Genomic DNA, 24,074 nt, shown 5'->3' with positions numbered 1-24,074 from the left:
ACACAACGATATACATACAAAGCAGAAGTATTACGAATGTTATAAAATACATAATGGCACAAATTTGATTTGTAGTTACTTGACACATGAACGCTATCGAACAAACCACTTCATAAAGTGAACATATACGATCTTTTTAGTCTTAACAAAATGAAAAAAAGTTAAATCAAGATTGCTAGATTTTTTTGTGTGACAAATCGCATTGAAACTTTAATTTGCAAAATCAAATAAACATTGCTTTAAAAACTGCCTACTTAAACTCTTAGTATCGTTTTTTATTAACAATTGATCAATTTAATCAGAAAGTGAACGTATGATACGAGAGTTGTTCAGATGGCACCAATGTATAAACATAAATTAAGCGGCAAATGTAACTCTCATTGTCAAAGAGGACATACTGGAAACGACTACAGCAGCTAAATAAACTACACACTACATTCCTGTTGGTAGTAGCTCTACAATGAAGCACGGTCAGCTCCGGTTACATTTGGTCTGAGTATTTATCTTCAAATAGAGGTGATATAAGGTCTTTTCTAAACTTAGTCAAGTTTTTTTGCATGAAACACAGCAAAACTATGTATCTTAGTGGAACATGTCATATCATTCATGTTGATTTGTTAAAGAATTGTAATATAAAGGTTCTGATACGATATCAATATATAACTAATAATTATTCACTCCAGCATAGAATAATTTCAAAGTGTTATTATCACATGGCAGTTTAAATGGTACAGTTTTAAGTAAACTATGATTTAACTCCAAACACCATCATAAAGCTATGCAAGTTAATTTTAAAGGGGTTATTAGACACCAGATGGCCCCAAAATCGGCAAAAACAGTATTGCCTAAGCAAGCTTAGAATTGTCAATGCGAGCGTGTATGAGGCTGTTTGTGCTTACATAATTTTACATGCTTTGACCCGCTTAAAATTAGCGTATATTGGTTTCCCAGTTTAAAAACCCGTGGAATCGTTTTTCCGAACACCCTGCAAGTCTTGTGATCGTTTAACACACTTAACTGCCAATAAGCGTTTTAGCAACTCGTTGTCATTTTCACCAGATTAAACCTCTTTCACAAGTTTCCATCGATCAATTTCATCACCGATGTTGATCTGTCAGGCTCAGTGTCTACGTTGTTTCGCAGAAGTATTCCGCTTTCTTGCAGAGTCCGTTCTTCCGGGAACCCATGAAGTGTTTATATTTATTATGTGAATGTCACGTGATTAGTAAGGATAAATATAACGACGTTTATTCAAACTGACTGTGAATTTAAGAATACATGTAGAAAAATGTGCAAAAACTCAGAAAGATGCATGTGAGCGATGTGATACATTAGTTAAAAAGATTCAATGCGTTGTACGAAACGATATCAATTTTATGTAAGTTTTTGACAATTTAGTGTTATATTTTTTGCAATGTATCATCTGGTGACTAGTCATTTTAAAATCAATGCTTTATAACAGTTCTCTGTTGGCAACAACTATTGAAAGTTGAAATATTTTGAGCGCTTTTACAAAAGAAGTAACAAAGATACCTTCAATAACTGAAAATGAACGAAGATTACACGACGTCAAAGGAAATACAGTGTCATACAAAGATATATATTTTACAATGTGCAATATTTTACATACTGTGAGAAATTTGTCTCAAAATGCTTGTCAGGCTATCAAATTACCATTATAAATTTGTTCCAAACGGTGGTTAGAGTTGTTGGTTTGCCTAAAAAGTCGAAAAATCTAATTATAAAATACATTTATGAAAATATGGCAGCAACAGACTCTTGAAATGAGTGGACAAAATTATATTATATAAGTATAAGTTAGTAATTTGTTATCTATGACATTAATGTTGAATCTACAAGTTTCTACTAAGACATTTTGATGTTTTACAGTACTGATTGATAAACTATTGACACCTTTATTCTCAAGCAGATATATATTGGATCTCAACATATACATATCGGTGTACAATAATATTCTACATGCTAATAAGTAATATTTTATGCAAAAGGGCAACCGATTTTAAACACTTTTAAAGGTTATTAACATAATTCAATAATGATGATTATTGTAAGATTCAAAACATCAGAGCAAATGTGAATAATGCATTTTCCTACATCAACTTCTACATGCATTAATTCAGTACATGGATACAACTGAAATGTTCTACAAGATATAGAAAAAGTGCAAAGGTTCTTAAAAATTGTTATCTTCACAAGAGCAACGACTTTAAAATTGCTGCCATAACACAAACTCAACTCCATCAAACAACATAGTAATAAAAAATCGGTTAACTTTGATAATCAAAGATTTTCAATTTATTCTAAAGTGTTCCAATTGTCTGTTTTTTTCAAGTCGTTTTTCATCGCCTCAATTTCTTCTGGCTCATGCTCCTCCTCCGAACTCTTCTTATTTTTTCTACAATTATATACCACAATGTTTTCATAAAACTACTTTACAATCCTATTCCACAAATAAGATACACAAGCTGTTATGAGAATTAACAAGAAAAGTTTCTACTTCTAATCTATAATATTCTGGAAACGCTAGCACAAATTGTACAACATATAGAAAGGAACAGTTGTTCTCTACCGGTCAACGCTTCATTCCACCCACTATGGTCAGTCAATCAAAGTCTTTCTTCGTTTTTTAGTGGTCTCACACATCAACTGAATGATTTACTGTTTTTTCTTCCTTACCCACCAGGAAGTGTTTTTCGCCACTTTTAAATGATTTATATGAGACGAGCATTTGTGCAATGCATGCCTTTTCACTCAGTCAGCTTTTTTGCATTTCATTTATTGTTCAGTAAGTGATCTCACATCTTTATTTTTTCCTTTCATTGTGTATGTGAAGCGTTGCATTGATGTCGCCAGTATTTTGTCATCGTGCATTTGCGAATGTTTGTATTCAAATCCTGATATTGCAAAGACTGGACAGAAGTTGAGTATGAAATCTATATCCACTCATAAAAATAATTTAACTTTAACGGCATGTGATTTTCATGGTATTTCTAATAAGAGTAGATGCGATATAATTACAAATGACGTGTTTTGCATTCTCCACAAGAGATCTAATATCCGGTTTCAAGCAGCCATACTTTTTTATTGTGAATATTTAAAAACTGGATCCTCATATTATAGACAGAAGACTGATTATTAACCATGGAAACCATGAAATACCTAGAGCAATGCATTGAAAAATATGTTTTATCATCCCTTAGCTAAATACATAAGTTTACATTTATCTTTCCTCAATTTCTTATTTTCTCAAATAAGATTTTGGATAGAAAAATAAACTGTTTTAAATAAGTGCTTTTAGCCTAAAAATAACATGTTTTCTATTATTACGTGTCATTTAAGTTGATAAAACAGCTCTAATTTTGAAGTATTTCAAATGATCAATATAGCTTAAGCATAAACACGAAGAATTCGTGTGCTTGGAACAGTCTGACAGAGAATGATTAAATAGCGCTTTTATATCAAACGTTATAATGCATATACATATTTCAATTTTTCTTATCTATATTTACTTTTAATAAAATATTTTAGGTAGAGAGATCAAACAACATTTTTGATTAACTGATAACTGACTTTGTAAAGAACTTGAAAGCTTTACTTACTGACTGCGTCTCTTTTTTATGGTAGCGACGACAACAACGATGGCTACGATCACCACCACCACCACAGCAACAACAACACCCACTATCAATCCTATATCAGCATCTTCAACTGATACTGAAATATGGGCATCATGCAGGGTACAAAGGAGGGCAAAACTGTAATTGAGGTTTGTACGCTCGTGGAACAGAAATGTAAAGTGGCTATTTCAATTCATTTATGTAACACTTCTTTTTTATGTTTGATAATAGAGATATTTTGAAACACTACTAGCCATTCGGAACTCCTCGGCCATTTTTATCGAAAACAACCTCGGATGTATGTCGGTTCATCTGTTGAAGTAGTTAGTAAAATTTTGAATTATATCATTAATTAAATGTAGTGTTTTAGAGTTGTATTTATTGATCTAAGTTTAAATTGATTGCCATTGAAGTGTATTATTTCAAACATAATTAAGAATCCCAAGAGTTAATTCACAAAGTTTAATTGATAAATAAAATTACTACGCGAACTACTTCCAGCGGACTTAAACGTACCACCTTTTGAGTATGTAAACCGTCTAAATACGTCCGAGGTTGTTTTCGATAAATATGGCCCAGGAGCTCCGAATGACTTCTAGCATATAAACATGTGTAATATCTTGAGTGCTGCGTCATTACCGGTAAAAAGCGGTTTGTGTAGAACGTACAAGTTACAAGTGACACGCTCTTGTTGAGGGCACATGAAAAATGTAAGTACTACGCCAGTTTAAATATATTTTATACTCACATTGTAACAATGGTAATGAAATGTACAAACTCACAAGGAAAGCTGTCAGTGAGCCACCATGTGGCAAGAGAGAGATTTGATTTGCAACAACTTCCAACTGCAACCTTTATTCATACGTGAAGTAACTCATACCAATACATGTACATAATTTTTTCGCAACTTGCCCATTATATTTTCAAGATACAACTTGTCATAGAAATCTGTACATTAAAATAGTATGTAGTATTATAAGATTGAAACTTGAAATGGAGAAGCAAAATTACAACAAAACAACAGCAACCCCATTCATCCACATGATATAAAATGAAAGGTTTTTTCAACTAATAACATTGAAAAAGAGAGGCAAACATGCGTACAAAGTAGACAGTTTTTTTTTATTTTTTGTTTTTTTTTGCAAGAATTTTGATAAACTTTTTCATCCTACAATAATAGGCACATTTAGTGTTGTTGATGGTAATATACAATGTTGATGCTTGTATCTAACTTGTTAAAGCATTTCTTTGTGTATTTCGTTATAAACACGACAACAAGACTTGGTTCAGGCACTAACAGTCAAACTTTTCGATCCCAGGGAATGTTATTATTCAATAACAAAATGACTGAAGGCATGATTTGCTCCCGTACCCACCTTATGTCCAAGACTATTTGATTGTGTACATATGACTATATAAGATTGACTAGTATACTTCATCAGGATAAATCCTAGACACTTACTAGAACAGACAGCTTCTACAGCGGGTTTCCACTGCTGCGTGGTGTTGGAGGTCGCAGTGCATGTGTATGTGCTGGTTCCCTGTAGCTCCCCGACCCTGCAGCCAGTTATGTTGGTCGTGGTTCCCACCGTATAGCCGTAGTTGCTCTTCTTGGACCGCGGCACATCCAATAGACCACATGACCTAACTGGAGTAGTTATGATAAATATAACTGTTATGAATATGAATTACTAGAAAGACATTGATGATGGAACCGGAAACTAATAAAAAGCATCATTGTATACATAGGGTTAAGATCAAATACCTATCCTCGGTAGTTATGGTTGACTCAAAAGCCTGCTCTCAAAAAATGCACTAAATTTGAAAGCTTTTGAACAACCAACAAATGATCCATATCTAAAAAGGTCTACTTACTAGGTTGTAGGTTCTGGCTGAGAGCGTCAAATCTCGCTGCAGCATCTCGAGTACTCTGAGCAATGGCCCTTGATCCAGTCATCCTGAAATGGCAAAACTCGGGTCTGCATTTTTCTTTCCTTTTAAAGACTTATCCTTGTCAAAGATTCAATCCATTCAAGAGCCTTTCTTTACAGTTTATCATAAGGAAATTAAGTAAATCTTATAAACAATGGAATAAATTTAAACAAATAAGAACAATTTTGGCATATAGGTTTGAACATTTGTAAATTGCCTACAGTCCCTCAATGAGCCTTCTGGTGTGTTAAATACAAAGTAAACATGAGATAAAGATAAGAATGGAGCACTTTAAATTTCGCTCAAGCGTTAAGTCTTTTAACATAAAGCTGGAACCTAACTTACTTGTAGTCAAAATCACACTCCTTATCCTGTTGGCAGGTGTATTCCGAGCCGATATTTGGCAGCGGTGTGGGGGAGAGGACAACTGGCCCTAGGAGGGAGTGGTTGGCTGGCAGGAAGTTCTGGAACAGGCTAGACCTCTCATCATTCACTGACCCTGTGCAAGAAAACAATCTTAATAACCATTATCAGACAATATGAAGATGATGAAGAGACGATGAAGAGGAAGTTTGCATTAAGCGCTTGTTTGATGGTTCATCTATTCTTTTTTAAAAATTGGCGCATTTTAAAATTAATATGTATTTTAATATGTGACCTAGCATTTGAGCTAGTTACACAAAATGTCATTCAAATCTTAATGCAATGTTTTCTAAACTTACAAATGTTGTCACTAACGGGTTCGTTACTAAATGTAATAGATCCAGATGTTCACATTGTTGTACTATTTTTGAAAATGACAAATTTTCAAGTACATATTTTTGCAAAGAATTTAAGATAAATCATGAATTGTCCTGTTCTTCTACAGGTGTTATATATGTTATCAATTGCAAAAAATGTAAAAAGCAATATGTTGGTCAGACACAACAAAAATGTAGTCAGAGAATGAACAGTCATAAGTTTGATATAAAGCATTTTCCAGATTCATATACAAATGTGTCTGAACATTTTAATGCTCCTGACCACAGTATCAATGATTTTTCTTTTATGCCAATTGATAAAATTGAGAACAATTGGAAACGATTATTAAAGGAGAGTAAATGGATGCACATTCTTGGCACAGTCATTCCTAATGGTATGAATTCAAAAATATTATTTTAATTCTTCTTGCAGAATTAAAAAAAATCACAGAATTAATCTGGTTTATAACTGTTTTAACCTATTTAATGTTGCATAGTTTATACTGGTTTATTGATGTTTGTTTATGCATTTATATTGCATTTTACCAGTATAATTGTATCTCTTTAGATCCTATAAGACATTATTTTGCGCAAAAATGTATGCGATATTTTGACGTTATCAACGTTGACGTCATTTGATGTTGACGTCATTTCCTGTTCATTATATACATACAACCTGATGAAGGCCGAATGGCCGAAACGTTGTTTCATAAATAAATAATTTGTGTTGATGTTGGACTTCTTTAATTATCATCATATGCAATGTTTTATGAAAGACAAATATTGGATTGACAAAGCATGATTGGACATTCGAACTTATACTTGAATAGCCACAATGGAAGATGGTTACAAATACTTCAATATTAAAGAAAACATGACCAAGACAATGTTATATACATACAAGCCACTTGGAATGTGTGTATTTCCTGTGGTGACATCTTTCTCACATCTGTCACCGTCCCGTTTGGCATGAACATGCTTGCATTTAAACCACCAAACAGCCCAGAGACAGAGGCCTGTAGTGATACGTGAAATGATGTTTTAAAAACATATTTCTTTTTGAAATGCGGTCTTTCAAAAAAGTGTGATGCAAATGCTTCTGTAACATAAAGCATATATTGATTTGCAATATTTTCTTTCCATTCGCAGAAAAAATAGTATACATGTCATGAAAGTGAGTTTCACAAAAGTTATCTGTTCTGGTTATTTGAACTGCCTGAGAACCAAACTTCCAAGCATAGGGTCCCGGGTTTGAGCTACAGACTGTCATTATTCTTTTTGAAATATTGATAAACAGGCTAGGGTACCAGAAATTCAATGAGGATGCTTAATTAAATAGACACCATGCATAAAATACCTTAAAATACTTAAGCAGCATGTCAAGGCCATATAAAAAAGGCTAAAGGCAATGTACATAAAGGTCAAGACCACTTACAAAAGTATGAAGTAGATGTATTATCAAAATCACTTACAAAGGTATATGGTACATGTAGATCAAGATCACTTACAGAAGTATGTATTACATGTATGACAAGGTCACTAAAATTTGCTATGAGCTATATGTAGGACAAGGTCACTTAGAATGTATAAGTTATCTATTAGTCCAGCCCATTTACAAAATAATAAGGTACAAGTAGATCAATAGCACTTACAAAGGTATGAGGTTCGTGAATGCCAAAGTCACTTACAGGGGTAAGGGTTACCTGTTTGTCAGTGCCACTTACAAAGGTATGGGGTACAGAAATCAAGAGCTGGAGAGTGTTGGAAGCCTCAGCCACCTGGACCCCAATTCCATTGGTCAGCAGGACAGTGTAGTTGGACTGGAGATTACGGGTGTGGTCAGAGTTCACAACAGCAAGACCTGCACAGGGAACAGCCAAGTTAATCAGCCTTTTGTGAAAATAATCAAAATATCCATACAATAACAACCAAGATATCTTAAAAGCCAACAAGTAACGTATATCAAAATGCAATATCCCTTAAAATGGCTACAAAAAGGCTTAAAATTCAAACTTCCATAATAAAAAAGAAACGGTATGAACATGACATCATGCCATACGCTTTTACAAAGATATACAACATCACATGATGATAAACTCTTAAAATACCTTTGAAGTCTTGCCAGAACATGGGGCCATTATCAAACCATGCATTGACTCCGTTCACATGAACATTCAGCCGCTTCTGTGAGCGGTTGTACTCGGGGCCACACAGTTGGATCTCCACACGGTCCGATGTGCCCACGTCCTGGACTGCCACCGAAGTTAAAGTGACAGTTGTGTTGATTTTCTGACCATCTGGGGGACAGAAACAGGTTTTCTTCTTAAAATATGCCTAAATATTATAGGATGAATTAAATTTCCAATATTTTGAAAAATTAAACATACAACTTTGGTTTAAAGCTGGAGCTTAAAATTATTCCTCAATGATACTTATTACCAGTCGAAGCTCGTGAATGAATAAATTGCAATGGAACATTTTCTTATAACTTTTCCATGGAACGAACATAAATTCAATGGGAGTTTATCTACGTTTTGGTAATGATTTGATTTTTCAAGTTTCGTAGAAACTTCAACAGAAAAACAATTGAGTAAAAAGCTAACAAATTAGAAACAGATTAAGGTCGAAATAAAAGATTTTACTCTCAGTGGGATAAGGGTTCCTCTCAAACCGTCCCTGGATGATGGTGTTTCCGGCTTGCATCAGAACATAGTCTCCTGGCCCTCGTATCCGGTGCTTCAAACCACTGAATGTACTAATGTGGCCCTGACCATAGGCACTTACTGGGGAATATAGTTAATCAATGAGACAAAAACATAAGAATGTTGAAGTAAGAATTATTGGAATTATTCCGTATCAGTACAAAACATCAAAATGCACACACATATAATATTATTGTGGCCCAATATGGATTAGTAAATCCTTAAACTGACTGACATAAAAGAAAAAAACAACCTTATATTTACCAGGTACTGGTGGGTTGTATCCTGCACAATCCTTTGTGGGCCTCTGATCCATGTAATAATCGCAAGACTTATATTCCGTCCATACGCAGCAGTAGTGGAGCGTGATAATGTCATCTAACCAATGTGACAAGGAGGGGACGTACCCTTGCGAGCGGTAGGGGGCTGCACCCCAGTCATGGCCCCGGTCAGGGGTGCTCCCTTTGAAGGTGTCAGCGGCATAAACCAGGAGGCCGGCACTACTGTAGCAGCATTGATTACCCGCACCATTCCTTGGTTAAAACAGATCTTAACATTAACACACTAGTATCTTTTTATTTAACCAAAATTTTGGAACAGTATTATTAGAATTACCAAAGAAAATCTTTGAACGAATGGCTTGCATAAGTGTTGTTATTGAAAACAACAAAAAACGATAAATAAAATATTTCAAATTGAACTAATTCTAATGAATGTAAACAAATAACAAAAAAAAAAACAGTTTCAAATAATTTTGCAAATATTAGTTGTTTCCATAAAATTGTATGCATACACAGGTTGTACAGCCCGGACACAGTGGACGGCTGCCCCGTGGTAGAAACAGTTTTTGGGCGAGCGGGAGTTGAGGTTACACCCGACATCAGGCTGAAAGCGCCCAAAGTCTGAGAGGGCTTGGGACAGCGAGCACGGGCAGTAAGGCAGGTTGTCCAGCCAGCTCATGTCCTGGGTAGGAGGGAAATGCGTCATTTGTTGATATAAGACTTACACATTTTGTATAAATATATTATGTTGAGAAATGTTTGCTGTATCTAGCATGCACTATTTTTTAACCATGCAGGGTTGTTTTATATTTAGATTAAAACACAGAACTTTGTATAATTAAACTTATAATATAAACAGAATTATGACATTATGTTAATAAATTCCATCACAATAGCTTCTCTATTCCATAACAAAAATATTTGGTTTGTTCCTACGTTTGTTCATTTCATTGACCACGAACTTCATCAGTGTGAGACGTGGGTCTCTTGTGGATGGCATCGTGTGATAGAAATCCAATATATGAGCGTAAAACCATTCTTCTAATCATATTTAAGTTAGACATGTATATCAAATTGCTATGTTAATTTTGTTTAATACTGCAGTAACCTTCTTCATTATCATATTCGTCATCATTAACATCATCTTTATGATTATCATCATTATCATAATTTTCATACAGCAAATCACGGTCATACAATCGGTCGAACTCCTTGTTCTCGATTCATGTGATATCTATTATACTTTTATGCTGTGTGGCATTAAGCCTTCATCTATTGAACATGCATAAGCAATGATTCAAAGAAATTGCCAGAAATTGTTAGCACGAGGTTAAAGGTAAGAGGAACAAGCAAACATTAGAAATAAACCATTGACACTGGCTCGAATGTTTCGAAACTTCTCCAGTCCCTAAAACGGAATTAACTTCTTTTTTTTCTCGATAATCTGCATTATATTCATTTTTTGGTGATTTAGGACTTTTGATAGGAATATGTTTTTATGATAATCACAATAAATCATTTCTATTTATCAAAATCAAACTTAGGTATATATTTTGGCTAACTGAAACACGCATAATGAGTTTTGAGAAATCAAGACCAGATCATTTGTATGCATACTTACATAGAATGTCATAAATAATAACAAACAAACACATAAGCCAACAAATATTGTATGGAAATCACGTGTTGGCGAAATATTCCTACCATTCCTGACATAGTTACCAATTTTTGATCGAAAGTTACCAAATTCCAAACTGATAAAGTATTTCATCAAGGCAAAAATTCTGATAAAGTTTCGGAAGAAGATTGGACCAGCTATATTGCTAACATCCTCTAGAGTGTTCACAGTTTTTTTAATATTAGATCTAGTTTATGATCCCATGTGACATTGTTTCACTCTAATTGAAGGTTTCATTAAGGCATATATTCAGATTCAGTTGCATGAGGATTCGAGGGGCTATCTTTCCTTTGTTTGCTCCCATTTTTAATTAGATTTGATATTCCCTATGTATTGCACAAATTTGTGGTTCATGTGAAATTCAAATTTTTAGACACAGCTTTGTCTTCAGCCATACCACTTGAAAAGAAAATGATGTCCACATGCTTCACAACTTATGATATGATAACATACATAAACAACTCAACTCAAGAAATTACCACCTTGACTTTGGTTAATAAATATCCACAGAACAGTGTAGGCAAGCGCTGGGCACTCCTTCTTTCGCTCAATTTATTAAGGAGCACACCTTTACAAGTATTTTAACCACATTGATTGAACTTGCGACGACCATTTTTATACACACACTGCCCAAACATGTTTTCCCATTCCTGACCCTCTTGTACTGGTCGACACACATTCGCTCGTATACGGATGGGACAGTTGTTTCCATGGCTCAGAAACATTGAGTTATGCACGTTCTAGCAGACCCCATGAGATTGCTTTTTTGAAAAAGCGCTTGTCTCCGTTATTGAGCGGTCGTAGCTGGGAAATAATCATTATTTTATAAAAAACAATACCAAAAGGAGGAACAGAAAGAAAAAAAAATAACTATCCAGCTATAACGACCTAACACAAGGTTATTAGATGGCCTATTAGTAACCAATGTACAATAACTATCCAGCCAGACCGGCCAAACACCAGCAAAGCAAATGAAATGATGATAGATGGAAAGGATGAGAAATATGGCATATGGACAAATTTTGACGAAAGTGAATATCTATATATTGTGACGCCCGGTACCACCACTAGGAGGCAAACCCTGGAAGGAATAAAGGTGGAAATCTGTAGCACTTGCTTTTCCCTTCCTATTTCAAACCATGAATCAACAATATGTTATATAAAAGCAGTATCACAGTGTGCTTATTTTCAAGCTGGAAGTTGGCATGATACCAAATGCCAAAAGTCATTAGTATTTCAGATTTTGCTCTCAACTTTAACGAGTCAATAGTTTGAAAGATGTCATATAGTATAAATGTATGTAGATATATAAACTAAATGCGGAAGAGAAGAAAGTGTTGTTGATCATTCTTGGAAAATGTAAACGAAGTTTGTATTGTATATGAAATTCCTGAGTGCAAGCGTTCTTTAATAATTGATCGGAAACCATTGTTCTGCTCAAGGTCTCCGCAACCATGACCTTTCATCTGCTGATCACAAAATCAATAGGGTCAATTATAAGTCATTACCAACTGGCAAACCAAGTAGGAGGTTGTGGGTGCAAGCGTTCTAAAGTTATTGAGCGGAAACCGTTTTCTTTTTCACTCAAACGTCACCGCGACCTTGACCTTTAACCTACTGATCTTAAAACCAATAATCATGACCGACTAGAATACCAAATTTTCTTGGATGCAAGCGTTCTTAAGTTATTGAGCAGAACCCATTTTAGCTTTAATAGGTCATTGCCTACATCGTTTTTCACCTAAAGGATAGACTGACGGACTGATGGACTGACTGCCGGATATGGCAAACTCAATGTCTAACCGTGGATGGGGAAAAATTACGCATCACTCATTTGTCTTTGTTGTACCAGTTCAACCTCAAATGGTTGAGCCAGTTATGTTGATGTCGCTAAACACTCAAGGGATGCACATACACACCCAATCCTCTGTTCCTCTACCAGACTCGGTCTCACCCCTGTATTTCTACCACTTGTCTCACCTTTCTATCCTGATTGTACCAGTTAACACACATTTCCGTGGGCCAGCTGTTTCCATGCTTTTGTTTCATTGAGTTCTGCACATACCAACCCAGAGGCAGAACCTTGCTTGACAGTGACCTGCCATTATCAGATATGCATTAATACAAACATTTTTTTCAATGAGTCAATAGGTAAACACATGTAGCTCAAACTGTTATCTAAGCCAGCGCCGATATAAATAAAAAAATCTTAAGTCATTTCTTAAGTTAAGTCATGCTCCTAAGCTTTGTATTTCACTGGTCATATAATATAATACTAGTATAATGACGTTATCCTTTCTAAAAAGCTATATTGTCATTAATTTCATGTTTTTTAAGACATTTATACGTTGAGAACGTTGGAAATCTTCTTTAAACTGAAATGCAATTATATTGCGTATCATAATAGCAATATATGGGTGTACACCCAAATTAGATTTTCTTTAACATAAACCATTTATAATTAAACATGACAACATCTTTAGCATGTACTAACTGGTACATCATGGGCACAGCATTGCCCTTCAGTTTGACCTCTAGAAGCCCAATTTCATACAGGCACGAGCTCCCCATACACTGATGATCTTGGGGGTTAATGGTGTAGGTCCCCTGGCTGGCTTGAATGTCTGTCCCAAGAGTGGTCAAAAAGATGTACATTCCCTGAAACATGATAACAAGTGAAAAAGTGGGCTTGTTAGGTGTTATGCTGACAAGCATTCCCAACAAACTGGTCATCTTGGGGGCTAAGTTAAGAATGCTACTTAGCTAGTGAAATTATTAAGAATGTGACTTGGCTGGTGGAATTGTGTGTCCCAAGTCTTGTCAATTGGCCTCGAAACTGGGTAGCTATTGAGATAAATAAGATCTCATAATTAAACAAACTCCCCAAACAATGGTGTTCCTTGGATATTAAGGGTGTAAAAACATGTAAAAGTAATAAGTCGGTAGAGTACATAAAAATCAGTGTATTGTTTTGATGTGTTGAACATATGTACCAACTTATTTGAAAATCATTATATGCATGCGTGTTCCAAATATGGCTTTTTAAATCTTGACCCCAAACTATGACCTTAACCTTGGACGTAAATGGCATGTACTCTTCATAATGCATCGATGTGGCGAACATTTGTACATCAACGAAGTTATTTTAGAATCCTTCCAAAATTGAGGGAGTTATGAAGTGGCCACGAAAATCTGTCCCGTGACCCTTAAGTGTGATCTTGGTCTTGAGGGTAGGTAGGCGTACCATGTGCTTTGGATTTCAGGTCGATGTGGTAAACATTTTGAAACTATTCAAAACAATCAGATTTGGACTAAAATATCAAAGCATGGATTTAATTTTTAACAAGTGCTTTTCCAAATTGTTCAATCATTGACTTTACTGAAAATGTCTGAACCCACCTTCCCACCTTCCTCCTTATAGCCAATTAAATTCACATCGACCTTGTCGTATGAGTTGTTACTGAGCATCTCCGGGTGCCAGGTGAGGGTGAGGCTGGAGGGGCTGGTGTCTAACCACGCCATGTCTGTCTTGCTGGCAGATGTGGCAATATGTTCATTGCTTGGGATACGGCCAGGAAATACTACAATATGACCCAAACAAGTAAGTTTGATGATAAATTGTAATAAATAATGGAAATGATGTTTTATATGTTGGAATATTCAAAATCTTAATCTTAGTATGTAAAGTGCATTTAAACAAAACATGTTAGTTGCGTCCAGGAACTAATTCCTTAAACATAGTTCAAAGCAAGATTTTAAAACGAAATGCTTAAACCAACGGGTATCATTTCTCACCAATGGTGATGGTTGTATTGTACGATCTAGAAGATGTTTGCAGTGTGAGTGTGATTCTGCCCCTTTGGTACAGTTTAGGAATAGGACATCGAACCCTGGTCTGGCTGACGTGCGTCGCATCACTGTATATGTCATTACCGATCTATAGTAGATCATTATGGTAGACAAATATTAATAGATGAAAGATGAAAATAATATGAGTTCGTTAATTGGTATTTCTAATGTCACATAAGCCTTATACTTTGAAAAGTTGGCAGTATTTGTTCAACTGATCAAACATGCCATATGTCGAGGCAAATGTTTACATTTTCAAGATTTGTACTTAAATATAATATTCCATCAGAATATATTTTATCATATCAAATGTTCTTATGACAAGTGTTTACCTCTCCGAAGTAGCACCTATATCTCTGGTTGGCCTGGAAACACGGGCCGGAGACATCGATCATCTTCCCCCCAAACATGCCACCAAACTGGGGGTAGATGCTCAAACCACCTGCAATACACGCAACAAAATTGGAGCTAAAATGTTTGTCATTGTATAAAAAATCACATATTATACTAAGGCCACCAAATATTTGATATAATACACATTGCAATTAAGGCCACACACTGTTTTCCTATTCAAACTGTCAAAGCAATGACTATCCAAAGCAAAAAAGAGATAAGAGGATTCTGGTATAGTCGTTTAATATTTCCCAAGCGAATACATACTATAGGTGTTCTCAGTTGAACATCCGGCACGCACAATATTCCCGTCAGAGATTCTGAACACATATCTGCCCATTGTGTCACTGCTCTGGTAATGGTTTAAGCGAGTCAAGCCTACACTGCGAGACAAAACATCCATCCAGCCCATGCCTGATCCACCATTAAACCCTGCCTGCAAACAATGGATACACAGATTCACAGATTAATTTGGACAATTTAAAAGAAAATCACTTTAAATTTTATAAACAATTCTGTGATCTATTTTTTCAAACTGTTGCGCAAGGTTACTGCCATTATGATTATTCCAGGTAGGTGATTTTTCTTACAAATGTCTGTCCCTTTCCTTTTTACGAAAAAAGATAACCCTAATTATGGTAAGTATTAATTTGTATTTTCCGTTGCATTGCCCTATTTTTACAATTTATACAAACATAATACAATAGGAGTAAGACTTATAAAGCTTTATTCTTGACCCAAATTCAAAAAACATTCTCAGAAATACATTTTGACTTATTAACTCAAAGATAAGCAATGCTGTGAGTTGATGTAAGAAGCTTTGTTAGATAATGTTGGAATCAGGTCGCTGGATTTTTTTAGAAACATTTAATTACCTTTAAACAACATGAAGCGGGGTAGTAATATTCTGACTTTAACGTATTCTGAGTAGTTTAATTCAAGTTTAAGGTTTAAAAACTGCTAATTGAAATAAAATACATGATCAAGAGTGTTAACAAGTGGGCTAAAAATCGACCTGTGAATATTTCGATGGTTTCATCTCCATTTTATCATAGTTCAGAATCGAATAAGACTCGGTGCCATCAGTGAGCAACACCAGTTGGAAAGTGTTCATCTGAAACATATATACAGGTAAAACTCCACATAAATAAGTTGATTCAAGGAATTATTACACAGACTTTCTAAAAAATACCACATGTATATGAAATCAAGAAATCAGTCAATGAATTTTACAGAGACTTTTTCAAAAATTCAGTACATGTGTATAAAACCAAAGGCCTGAATTTGGGAAAAACCAGTTACTGAGATAAAATGTCAAAAGTTTCACCAACACATCCAATGATGAGACAGGGATTTACCGGGCAAGGTTGTGAAAACGTCCCCTCGCATTTTGGTTTATTGCCATTGATTATGTCTGTGCTTGTGACGTTAACCCAGGTCACTATCATCCCCCAAGTGGGGACAAACTCGCTGGTTCCAACCACCTGGCTAATACAATAACGACCCAGGGCTCGCAGTGTCTGATTTTGAGTGCCATACTGGAACTCCTGGTACCGAATATGCCCCGTGTAGTCCGCAAGTGTCTGCACACTCTGTCCATTATGGTAGTATGGTGCGATGAACGGAATGTCGATATATGGTGAGACATTTGAAACGCTCCAGTCCTGGGTGGCATAGTCCACCTGTCGGACATCTTCCGTGAACGCTACTAAACCATTATTGGTTATCTGCAATGTGACGAAATTTTAGTTTATGAAAAGTAAAGATGGTGGAGAGCTTGAATGCCATCATGTTTTAAAATAAGTGTCATTCCAATCTGGAAACTCTATACATGTGATGGTCCAAGAAAAAGATGACCATAGTTTAATTTAAACAGTGTAGTATAACTTTTGTACTGGCCTAAAAGTTTGTAATGATAAACAACAACTTACTACTACTGAAGAGAATGATCTTCCCTGGTAGATGATGGGTGTAAAAGTTGTGACTATGTGTTTACCCCCCTCTCCTGGGTTTATTTCGTTCACTGTTGCGGAGTTGAAATTGTATAATGGTGATGCTCCTGAAATATATATAATTCAATACATTAGTAAACAAGACTAATGTTGCTGCAAGCCGTTAAACACGCGGTAGAATAGGTTGTAGTCTAATCGTGTCGTTAGAAAACGATTCATTCTAGTATAATCTTGTCATTAGATAAAGAGTGTTGTTTTATATTTTCATTAGATGAAAATTCTAGTTTTATCGTTTCATTAGATGAAGATTCTAGTGTAATCGAGTCATTAGATTCATCTTTTCATTAGATGAAGATTCTCGTTTTACCGTTGCATTAGATGAAGATTCTAGTGTAATCGTGTCATTAGATGAAGATTCTAGTGTAATCGTGTCATTAGATGAAGATTCTAGTGTAATCGTGTCATTAGATGAAGATTCTAGTGTAATCGTGTCATTAGATGAAGGTTCTAGTGTAATCGTGTCATTAGATGAAGATTCTAGTGTAATCGTGTCATTATATGAAAATTCTAGTGTAATCGTGTCATTAGATGAAGATTCTAGTGTAATCGTGTCATTAGATGAAGATTCTAGTCAAACGTGTCATGAGAGGAAGATTCTAGTCAAACGTGTCATGAGAGGAAGATGCTACTTAGAACATAAAATTGACAACAAATCTAACGTATCCTTTTTTTGAACCAACAATCATATATATCTGTACAGAATCTTGTACAGTTCTAGTTTTACTTGGGGGTGGTATTCTTGAGTTTAATTATGTATTTTCAGAAAATGTTGCAGATCAAACATTCAGTGTGATACATTTATGACATTCAATAAATATATAGTCTTAGATTCATAGATAAAAAGTTTAAATCAAACATTAAAAGGCAATCCTGAGAAAGACAATAGCAGTCACACCATGGCAAATGTTCACATCAATTTGGTAAATAAACTCTTCAAATGGTGTAATCTAAATAATTCTGACATGTTCTTTAAATTTTATAACTGAATGGACTGATGTAATCAATAATAAACTCATCGAAACCATTGTTAGAATAAAACTTTTATTACTGAAGCGAGTGATATTAATTTTTGACATCAACATTTTTATATGTTTTTTTTATATATTTTTGATACATTTCTTATTTTCTGTGAAATTTTCTTTTCAAAAGGGACTTAAAAATACATAAAGGTACAGCAATATAACTTATATATTTGCTTAATGGTCAAATTTGAATTTATCATATAGTTTCCTGCTTTTTGAAATCAGCAAAACGTCAACTCCAAAGAACGATTTGAAAAATATGAAATAACGATGTAAGCTTAATATGCAAACATGCTACTTCTTGAAAACATTAACTGCAAAATGGGTGAAACTTTGCAATCGCTACCTGGTATGTTTTTACACATAAATTACTTTTGATTTAAAATCTCTTAAATCTTATGTTAAAATAAAGCAAAAAAAAAATGTATTAATTTAAAAATCAAAATAATAGTATGTTTGCCAAAAAGAAAACAAAGCCACTTGGGGTCGTTGGACTGCGTCATCTGGCCATTGAAGCAAAATAAATCCACCTGTATTAAATATTGCGCATAAAGAGAATAGATTCCGAATATTTCTGTGATATTTTAGTTGGTTGGTAGTTGGATATTCGCGAATACTCAACTGGAAATCTCTGAATATCCAAATGGCGAACGTAGAACAACACTCATATAAAACAGTGAGTCACACAAAGATATTTCTGTGTACATGCAAAATATTTAACTATCAAACAAAATCAGTATCACCAATTCGCAAATAACCAACTGGAAATGTTTGAGTAGCTAAAAATGAACATCAGCATCTAACTATTATGTAGTTGATTATTTGATTCCCCAACTGGCAATAAGAAGGTGGTTGAATATTCGAATGACTTACCACCAACTAGTAGGTAAATGGATATACAAATTGCCAACTACCAACTTTCTCCAAACTTAACCGTCATCATTTTAACAGAGTAGCCTACTAGTATATCATCAAATTCTTAATATTTGCAAAACAGAGCATCTTATCTACCCATTACAATTTTATGTCTGAATTAATGTTTATAGACCCCTTGAATGAAACAACAGTGGCACAACTTCACAGTTTGAGCTGGGAACAGTAAGATGTAAGTTTTTATGTTTATATTTTTATTTTTCTACCCATTACAATTTTATGTCTCAATTAATGTTTATAGATCCCTTGAATGAAACAACAGTGGCACAACTTCACAGTTTGAGCTGGGAACAGTAAGATGTAAGTTTTTATGTTTATATTTTTATTTTTTCTACCCATTACAATTGTATGTCTCAATTAATGTGTATAGATCCCTTGAATGAAACAACAGTGGCATAACTTCACAATTTGAGCTGGGACAGTAAGATGTAAGTTTTAATGTTTATATTTTATATTTTTTTTATTTTAATTAAACATAACTTGTAATTCCAGATCCTGAAGATGACATGCTGCAACCTGGCAAGGACACCACAGCGGACAACATAATTCCTTTGACTAATGATTCTGTTTTAAATTGCAGCACGAGACAGTGACCCTTCTGATTTATTTGACAATTTCAAAGCTCTCAGAAATGAAACGATACACCTCCTGTACTAAACGACCTTAATGTTAACAGCATACGATACACTTTCCATGAAACTCGTTAAATTATTGATGATTTACTTTCAGATCTGCTCATTATAGCTGAAACCAAACTGTATGAGAACTTCTACAACAATCTTTATACCGCAGACGGATACAAGTTAGAAAGACGGTCTTCACACGAGCTGATCCCCCTCATCAAACGCCACAGGACCTGGAAAGTGACCAGCTTCAGTGTCTGTGCTATACACTGTCAGTGCAGAAGCGTAACTGGGTTTTTCTTAGCTTGTATTGCAAACTGTCGATGTCAGATACAGAATACTAATTATCTCTCAGTGTTTTGGGAAATGCTGATAAAATTTGATCATGTCATCTACAAAGGAGATTTGAAATACGACCTGCTGAAAAGAGATAAATAAACCTCTTCATAATATTTCTGATAACTTCCGTGCTATAAACAGTCACTGTAAACGCGTAAATGGGGTTTTCTGTGCTGGTATCGGAAACAGTAGGTGTCTGATACAGAATTTTATCTCATAGTGTTTTGACAAATGGCTGTTAACTTTTGAACATGTCGTCTGCATAGGAAAGTTGAATAACGACCTAGTGAAAGGAGATATATAAACATCTTCATAGTATGTATAATAACTGTAGTCTGGAAAATATTATCTTATTATCTCTGAACCTACGATTATTTTTTTTTTGAAAAATGGAGGCCCGCACTGATTGATGTCAATGCAAAGAACTTTCTGTGTAAAACTGTCATACTCCTAAAATCATTAAGTAATGGTCAAAGGCTTTGGGTATGTACTTAAACATTAAACATTAAGTGGTTTGATGCTATGCGTTAGTACAAACTTACACAAGTAGCTTTTTAGTGGTCTGCATTTTCTTGTGTAAGTTTCCTACTGAATGGGCCAGCCGCTGTTTATGTTTGTCGCTTCACATGCTTTAAATCAATAAAGGTTAACTGCTGATTTACGAAATACTGACTTCTCATTTAACAAGAGAAAATGTTGACCACTAAACCTTGTTTTAATGTATAATGATCTAGTTTGCTGTTGTGATTCTCATATTAAGGGAGAAAAAAATTCAATTTCGTCACGGCGCGATCCAACCGGAACACCTCGGCATTTTCTATTTTTGCATTGCTAAACTCAAATAGACTTCCAGTGAAGTGCATTATTGAATAAATACAAAGATCATTAAAAGTAAAGTCTTACGGCCTTAATTTTATTTTACTGACCGTTCAAAGGCGTACCTAACAATCCTTGACAAACGCCCCAGTTGTATATGTTATATATAGTGTGTGTTGCTTGTGGAGTTTTGTGCTGTTTTTCCATGCCTTCTGGTTTGTGATTGTTTGTTTTTGTGTTTTACGTCTTTGGTGTTGACCCTGTGCCATTGAACGGACTTTATCGGTTGGTTCTCCGGTTAGCGCATTGGTTGGTGCACTCGCTTTTCACCTAGGCGACCCGGATTCGATTTCCGGCATGGGCGCATGTGAGTTTGGTTTGTGGTCGGACAAGTGGGTTTCCTCCGGGTACTCCGATTCCCCCCATAACACAAGACCACAATCTCGCGCAACATCTTGCCAACGAGATTGATTAAGTTGCAAAAGCGTGTTTCATAATCGTTGTAAAAATAAGTTTAACTTACTGGGTTAGTGTTTAAACTTTCGACTACTTTTCTTGTTTCTGTCGTTTTTCCTATAAATATGAACTGCTAATAAACTGCTAAATTGAAATTACTACGCGATCTGCTTGCAGCGGAAATAATTTTGACATAATATCCGAGGATGTTATCGATGGAAAATTGTCGAGGTGCTCCGTTTCGGTGTAATCTAACGGAGGGTAATCAGTTGTTAACACTACTATTATTACGCTATAGAGCATAGATAACACGATAGGACAGCCCAAAGTGGGTAAGCGTGCGCTTCGCGTGCGGAATGTCGCCGCTCCAAATCGTGAACGCGTCATCGAAATGGTGAACTAAGTACTGGCTCAAACCCATCCAAGTATTGCTGCTTCACACCGAACACACGGGTATACTTGTTTTCGCAAAGAGCTTATGTATCGCATAATTATTTTACTCCATTCCTTCATATCCTCTAATATTTGAATTTTACTGGGAATTGCAGTCAGTTCCATCTCATCTTTTAAATACATGAAGATGGACGCGGGCAGACCTTCAAAAACTAAAAAAAACGTGTTTTATTGGTATTTACCTAATTGTTCTGCAAACATGGTAATATACCTTCAAACTACTTAAACATGTCCATATTTGTTAGAGAAACCAACATATTCTGTATAATTGTGCAATACCAATACATTCAGTCTAAAGCTGCACTCTCACAGATTGAACGTTTTGACAACTTCTTTATTTTTTGTCTTGGAACGAGCAAATTTTTGCGAATATGCATGGAAACCAGTTATATAAGACTGCTGACAAAACATTAGATCGCAGTTTTATATTAAAGTTCAAAAATTGATGTTGTATATATTTTTCTTAAACCGTTAGTTTAAGCCATAAACCATTAATTTTCAAACGGAAATATGAAACTCTGCGATCTGATCTTTTGTCAGTAATCTTTTATCATTGGTTTGCAGATATTAACGCAAGAAAATGCTCTTTCCAAGACAAAAAATAAAAAAAAGTTTAAAAAACGGTATATGTGTGAGAGTGCAGCTTTAATATAAGGACGCACATTGTGCAACTAGAGATTGATAAATGCGGTTTCAGCTGACATCCATCACATACCTGATGGTATCTTCGAAATCAAACTAATGGACAGCTATTTATCGCAACGCAAACAAATGAACGTCAATGTATAATGTTGATTAATATTATTTGACATAGTATATATGATCACCATAAAAATTCGTCCATCCTTGCAAATATATCGATAAAAAATATTTTTTTAATTAATTTCAATCAATATATATAAATACATATGAATTTGAAATCACAAAATGGTCAAACGCAGTAAGCTCTTGTTCAGGAAAACCTTAAACAAAATGTTTGGTATATTCACTCAAACATTATAATATCATTAACTTCAGACAAATCACTGTTTTAACTTTTTATTTGAAAATTCATCAAAACATGATTTTATAATTTAAATTTATATATCAAAATGCTAGTATGTAATATCATGTAACAGAGAAGAGACTTCTGCAGTAATCAGTATAAATATGTAATATTAAACTGAAATAGGTAACCAATTCAAATACTTGTCATAAAAATTAAACGTATATAAAAATGAAACGTTCTTACCCTGAATAGTTGTAATTGCGACATTAATTATAAAAAATCCCGCAATAAAATACCCTGTCAAAAGCGCCATTTTGAGTTTAAAACGCTTGATCAGCGATAACGCCTACGAAATATTTGCACAGCCTTTAAACTATGTGGACTTTTGTTAATCTGATGACACACATAACTAACATTTTGAGAAGTCAAAAAAAATTGATAAGTTGTCTAGAGACGATAATTAACCTATGAAATATCGCGGTATAATTATGCATGTTGTCCAATCATAAGTTGTGAAACGTTATCTTTTAAGGTATATACGTACATAATATGAAATAAGGCACTGCCTTGGATGGGCTATAGGTATGTTACCAACTATAGAAACTGCTAATGCTGTACAATTTTTCCTAGGGAAACAAGTGTAAAAGGTAAAAATAATTTTATAGGACATACCACGACCATGATTATGACCAATTAGATAATTTAGGTTGATCACAAGTAAGGTAAAGGCAATGCAAAAGAAATTGAATATTTTAATGGTTGAGAAAACTCATTATACAAACACAATAAATATACTAATTTTCCCAATACTGAATATCATACAAGCATGCAATAGTACAAAATAATGATTCCTACTTTAAAGCTGAACTCTCACAGATTTTGCTTTGAGATAACAAAGCAAGATGAACTGTTGTGTGCATTATCCATATACACTTAATTGTTCAGAAATTACTATGCTAACACTTTTAGTTCCAGCATTATATACAGCGCTTTCACATTATTTTATACGACTCAAAAATAAACATTCAATAACTTGATTTTTTGTGCCAATATACCATTTAACATATGTCTATAAAAAATTGTAATATGATGGAATCAGGATCTTGTTTATCAGCTAAAAAAGCTATGGTAAAAAAACATGATATGTTAAGTATACATAATGACATATAACATTTGTGCCCGATGTTTTAAAACTTGTTTTCAATAATTTTAAATAAAT

At 34.6% G+C, this 24,074-nt stretch overlaps 1 protein-coding gene across 1 annotated transcript; it reads right to left on the bottom strand.

The window, feature by feature from the left end:
• Nucleotides 1-1,586: 1,586 nt before the first annotated feature.
• Nucleotides 1,587-23,243, bottom strand: LOC128228249 (sushi domain-containing protein 2-like). The gene is made up of 21 exons (XM_052939435.1): nt 23,099-23,243; nt 17,145-17,272; nt 16,572-16,940; nt 16,229-16,327; nt 15,481-15,649; nt 15,153-15,262; nt 14,767-14,908; nt 14,371-14,552; nt 13,466-13,629; nt 12,952-13,069; nt 9,806-9,975; nt 9,277-9,545; nt 8,953-9,093; nt 8,419-8,607; nt 8,035-8,171; nt 7,212-7,326; nt 5,916-6,069; nt 5,514-5,596; nt 5,101-5,286; nt 3,621-3,735; nt 1,587-2,416 (listed from the first exon to the last, which is right to left on the bottom strand). Exons 1-21 carry the CDS (start codon nt 23,166-23,168, stop codon nt 2,317-2,319), a joined length of 3,210 nt encoding a protein of 1,069 aa, XP_052795395.1. The 5' UTR covers nt 23,169-23,243; the 3' UTR covers nt 1,587-2,316.
• Nucleotides 23,244-24,074: the final 831 nt, after the last annotated feature.

The sequence above is a fragment of the Mya arenaria genome, chromosome 3 (assembly GCF_026914265.1).
Source record: "Mya arenaria isolate MELC-2E11 chromosome 3, ASM2691426v1".
NCBI classification, from domain to species: Eukaryota; Metazoa; Mollusca; class Bivalvia; order Myida; family Myidae; genus Mya; species Mya arenaria.
The sequence above is the reverse complement of the archived record's forward strand: the minus strand, read 5'-3'. Positions and strand labels throughout refer to the sequence as shown.

What these genes read in the sequence shown, in the direction of transcription:
- LOC128228249 (XM_052939435.1), bottom strand. Translation starts at nt 23,168, where the DNA reads ATGGCGCTTTTGACAGGGTATTTTATTGCGGGATTTTTTATAATTAAT. An exon ending in ATAGGTGCTACTTCGGAGAG is followed by an intron (nt 14,909 to 15,152) that starts GTAAACACTTGT and finishes GATCTACTATAG; the next exon opens with ATCGGTAATGACATATACAG. An exon ending in TTTCTGTACCCCATACCTTT is followed by an intron (nt 7,327 to 8,034) that starts GTAAGTGGCACT and finishes GTATCACTACAG; the next exon opens with GCCTCTGTCTCTGGGCTGTT.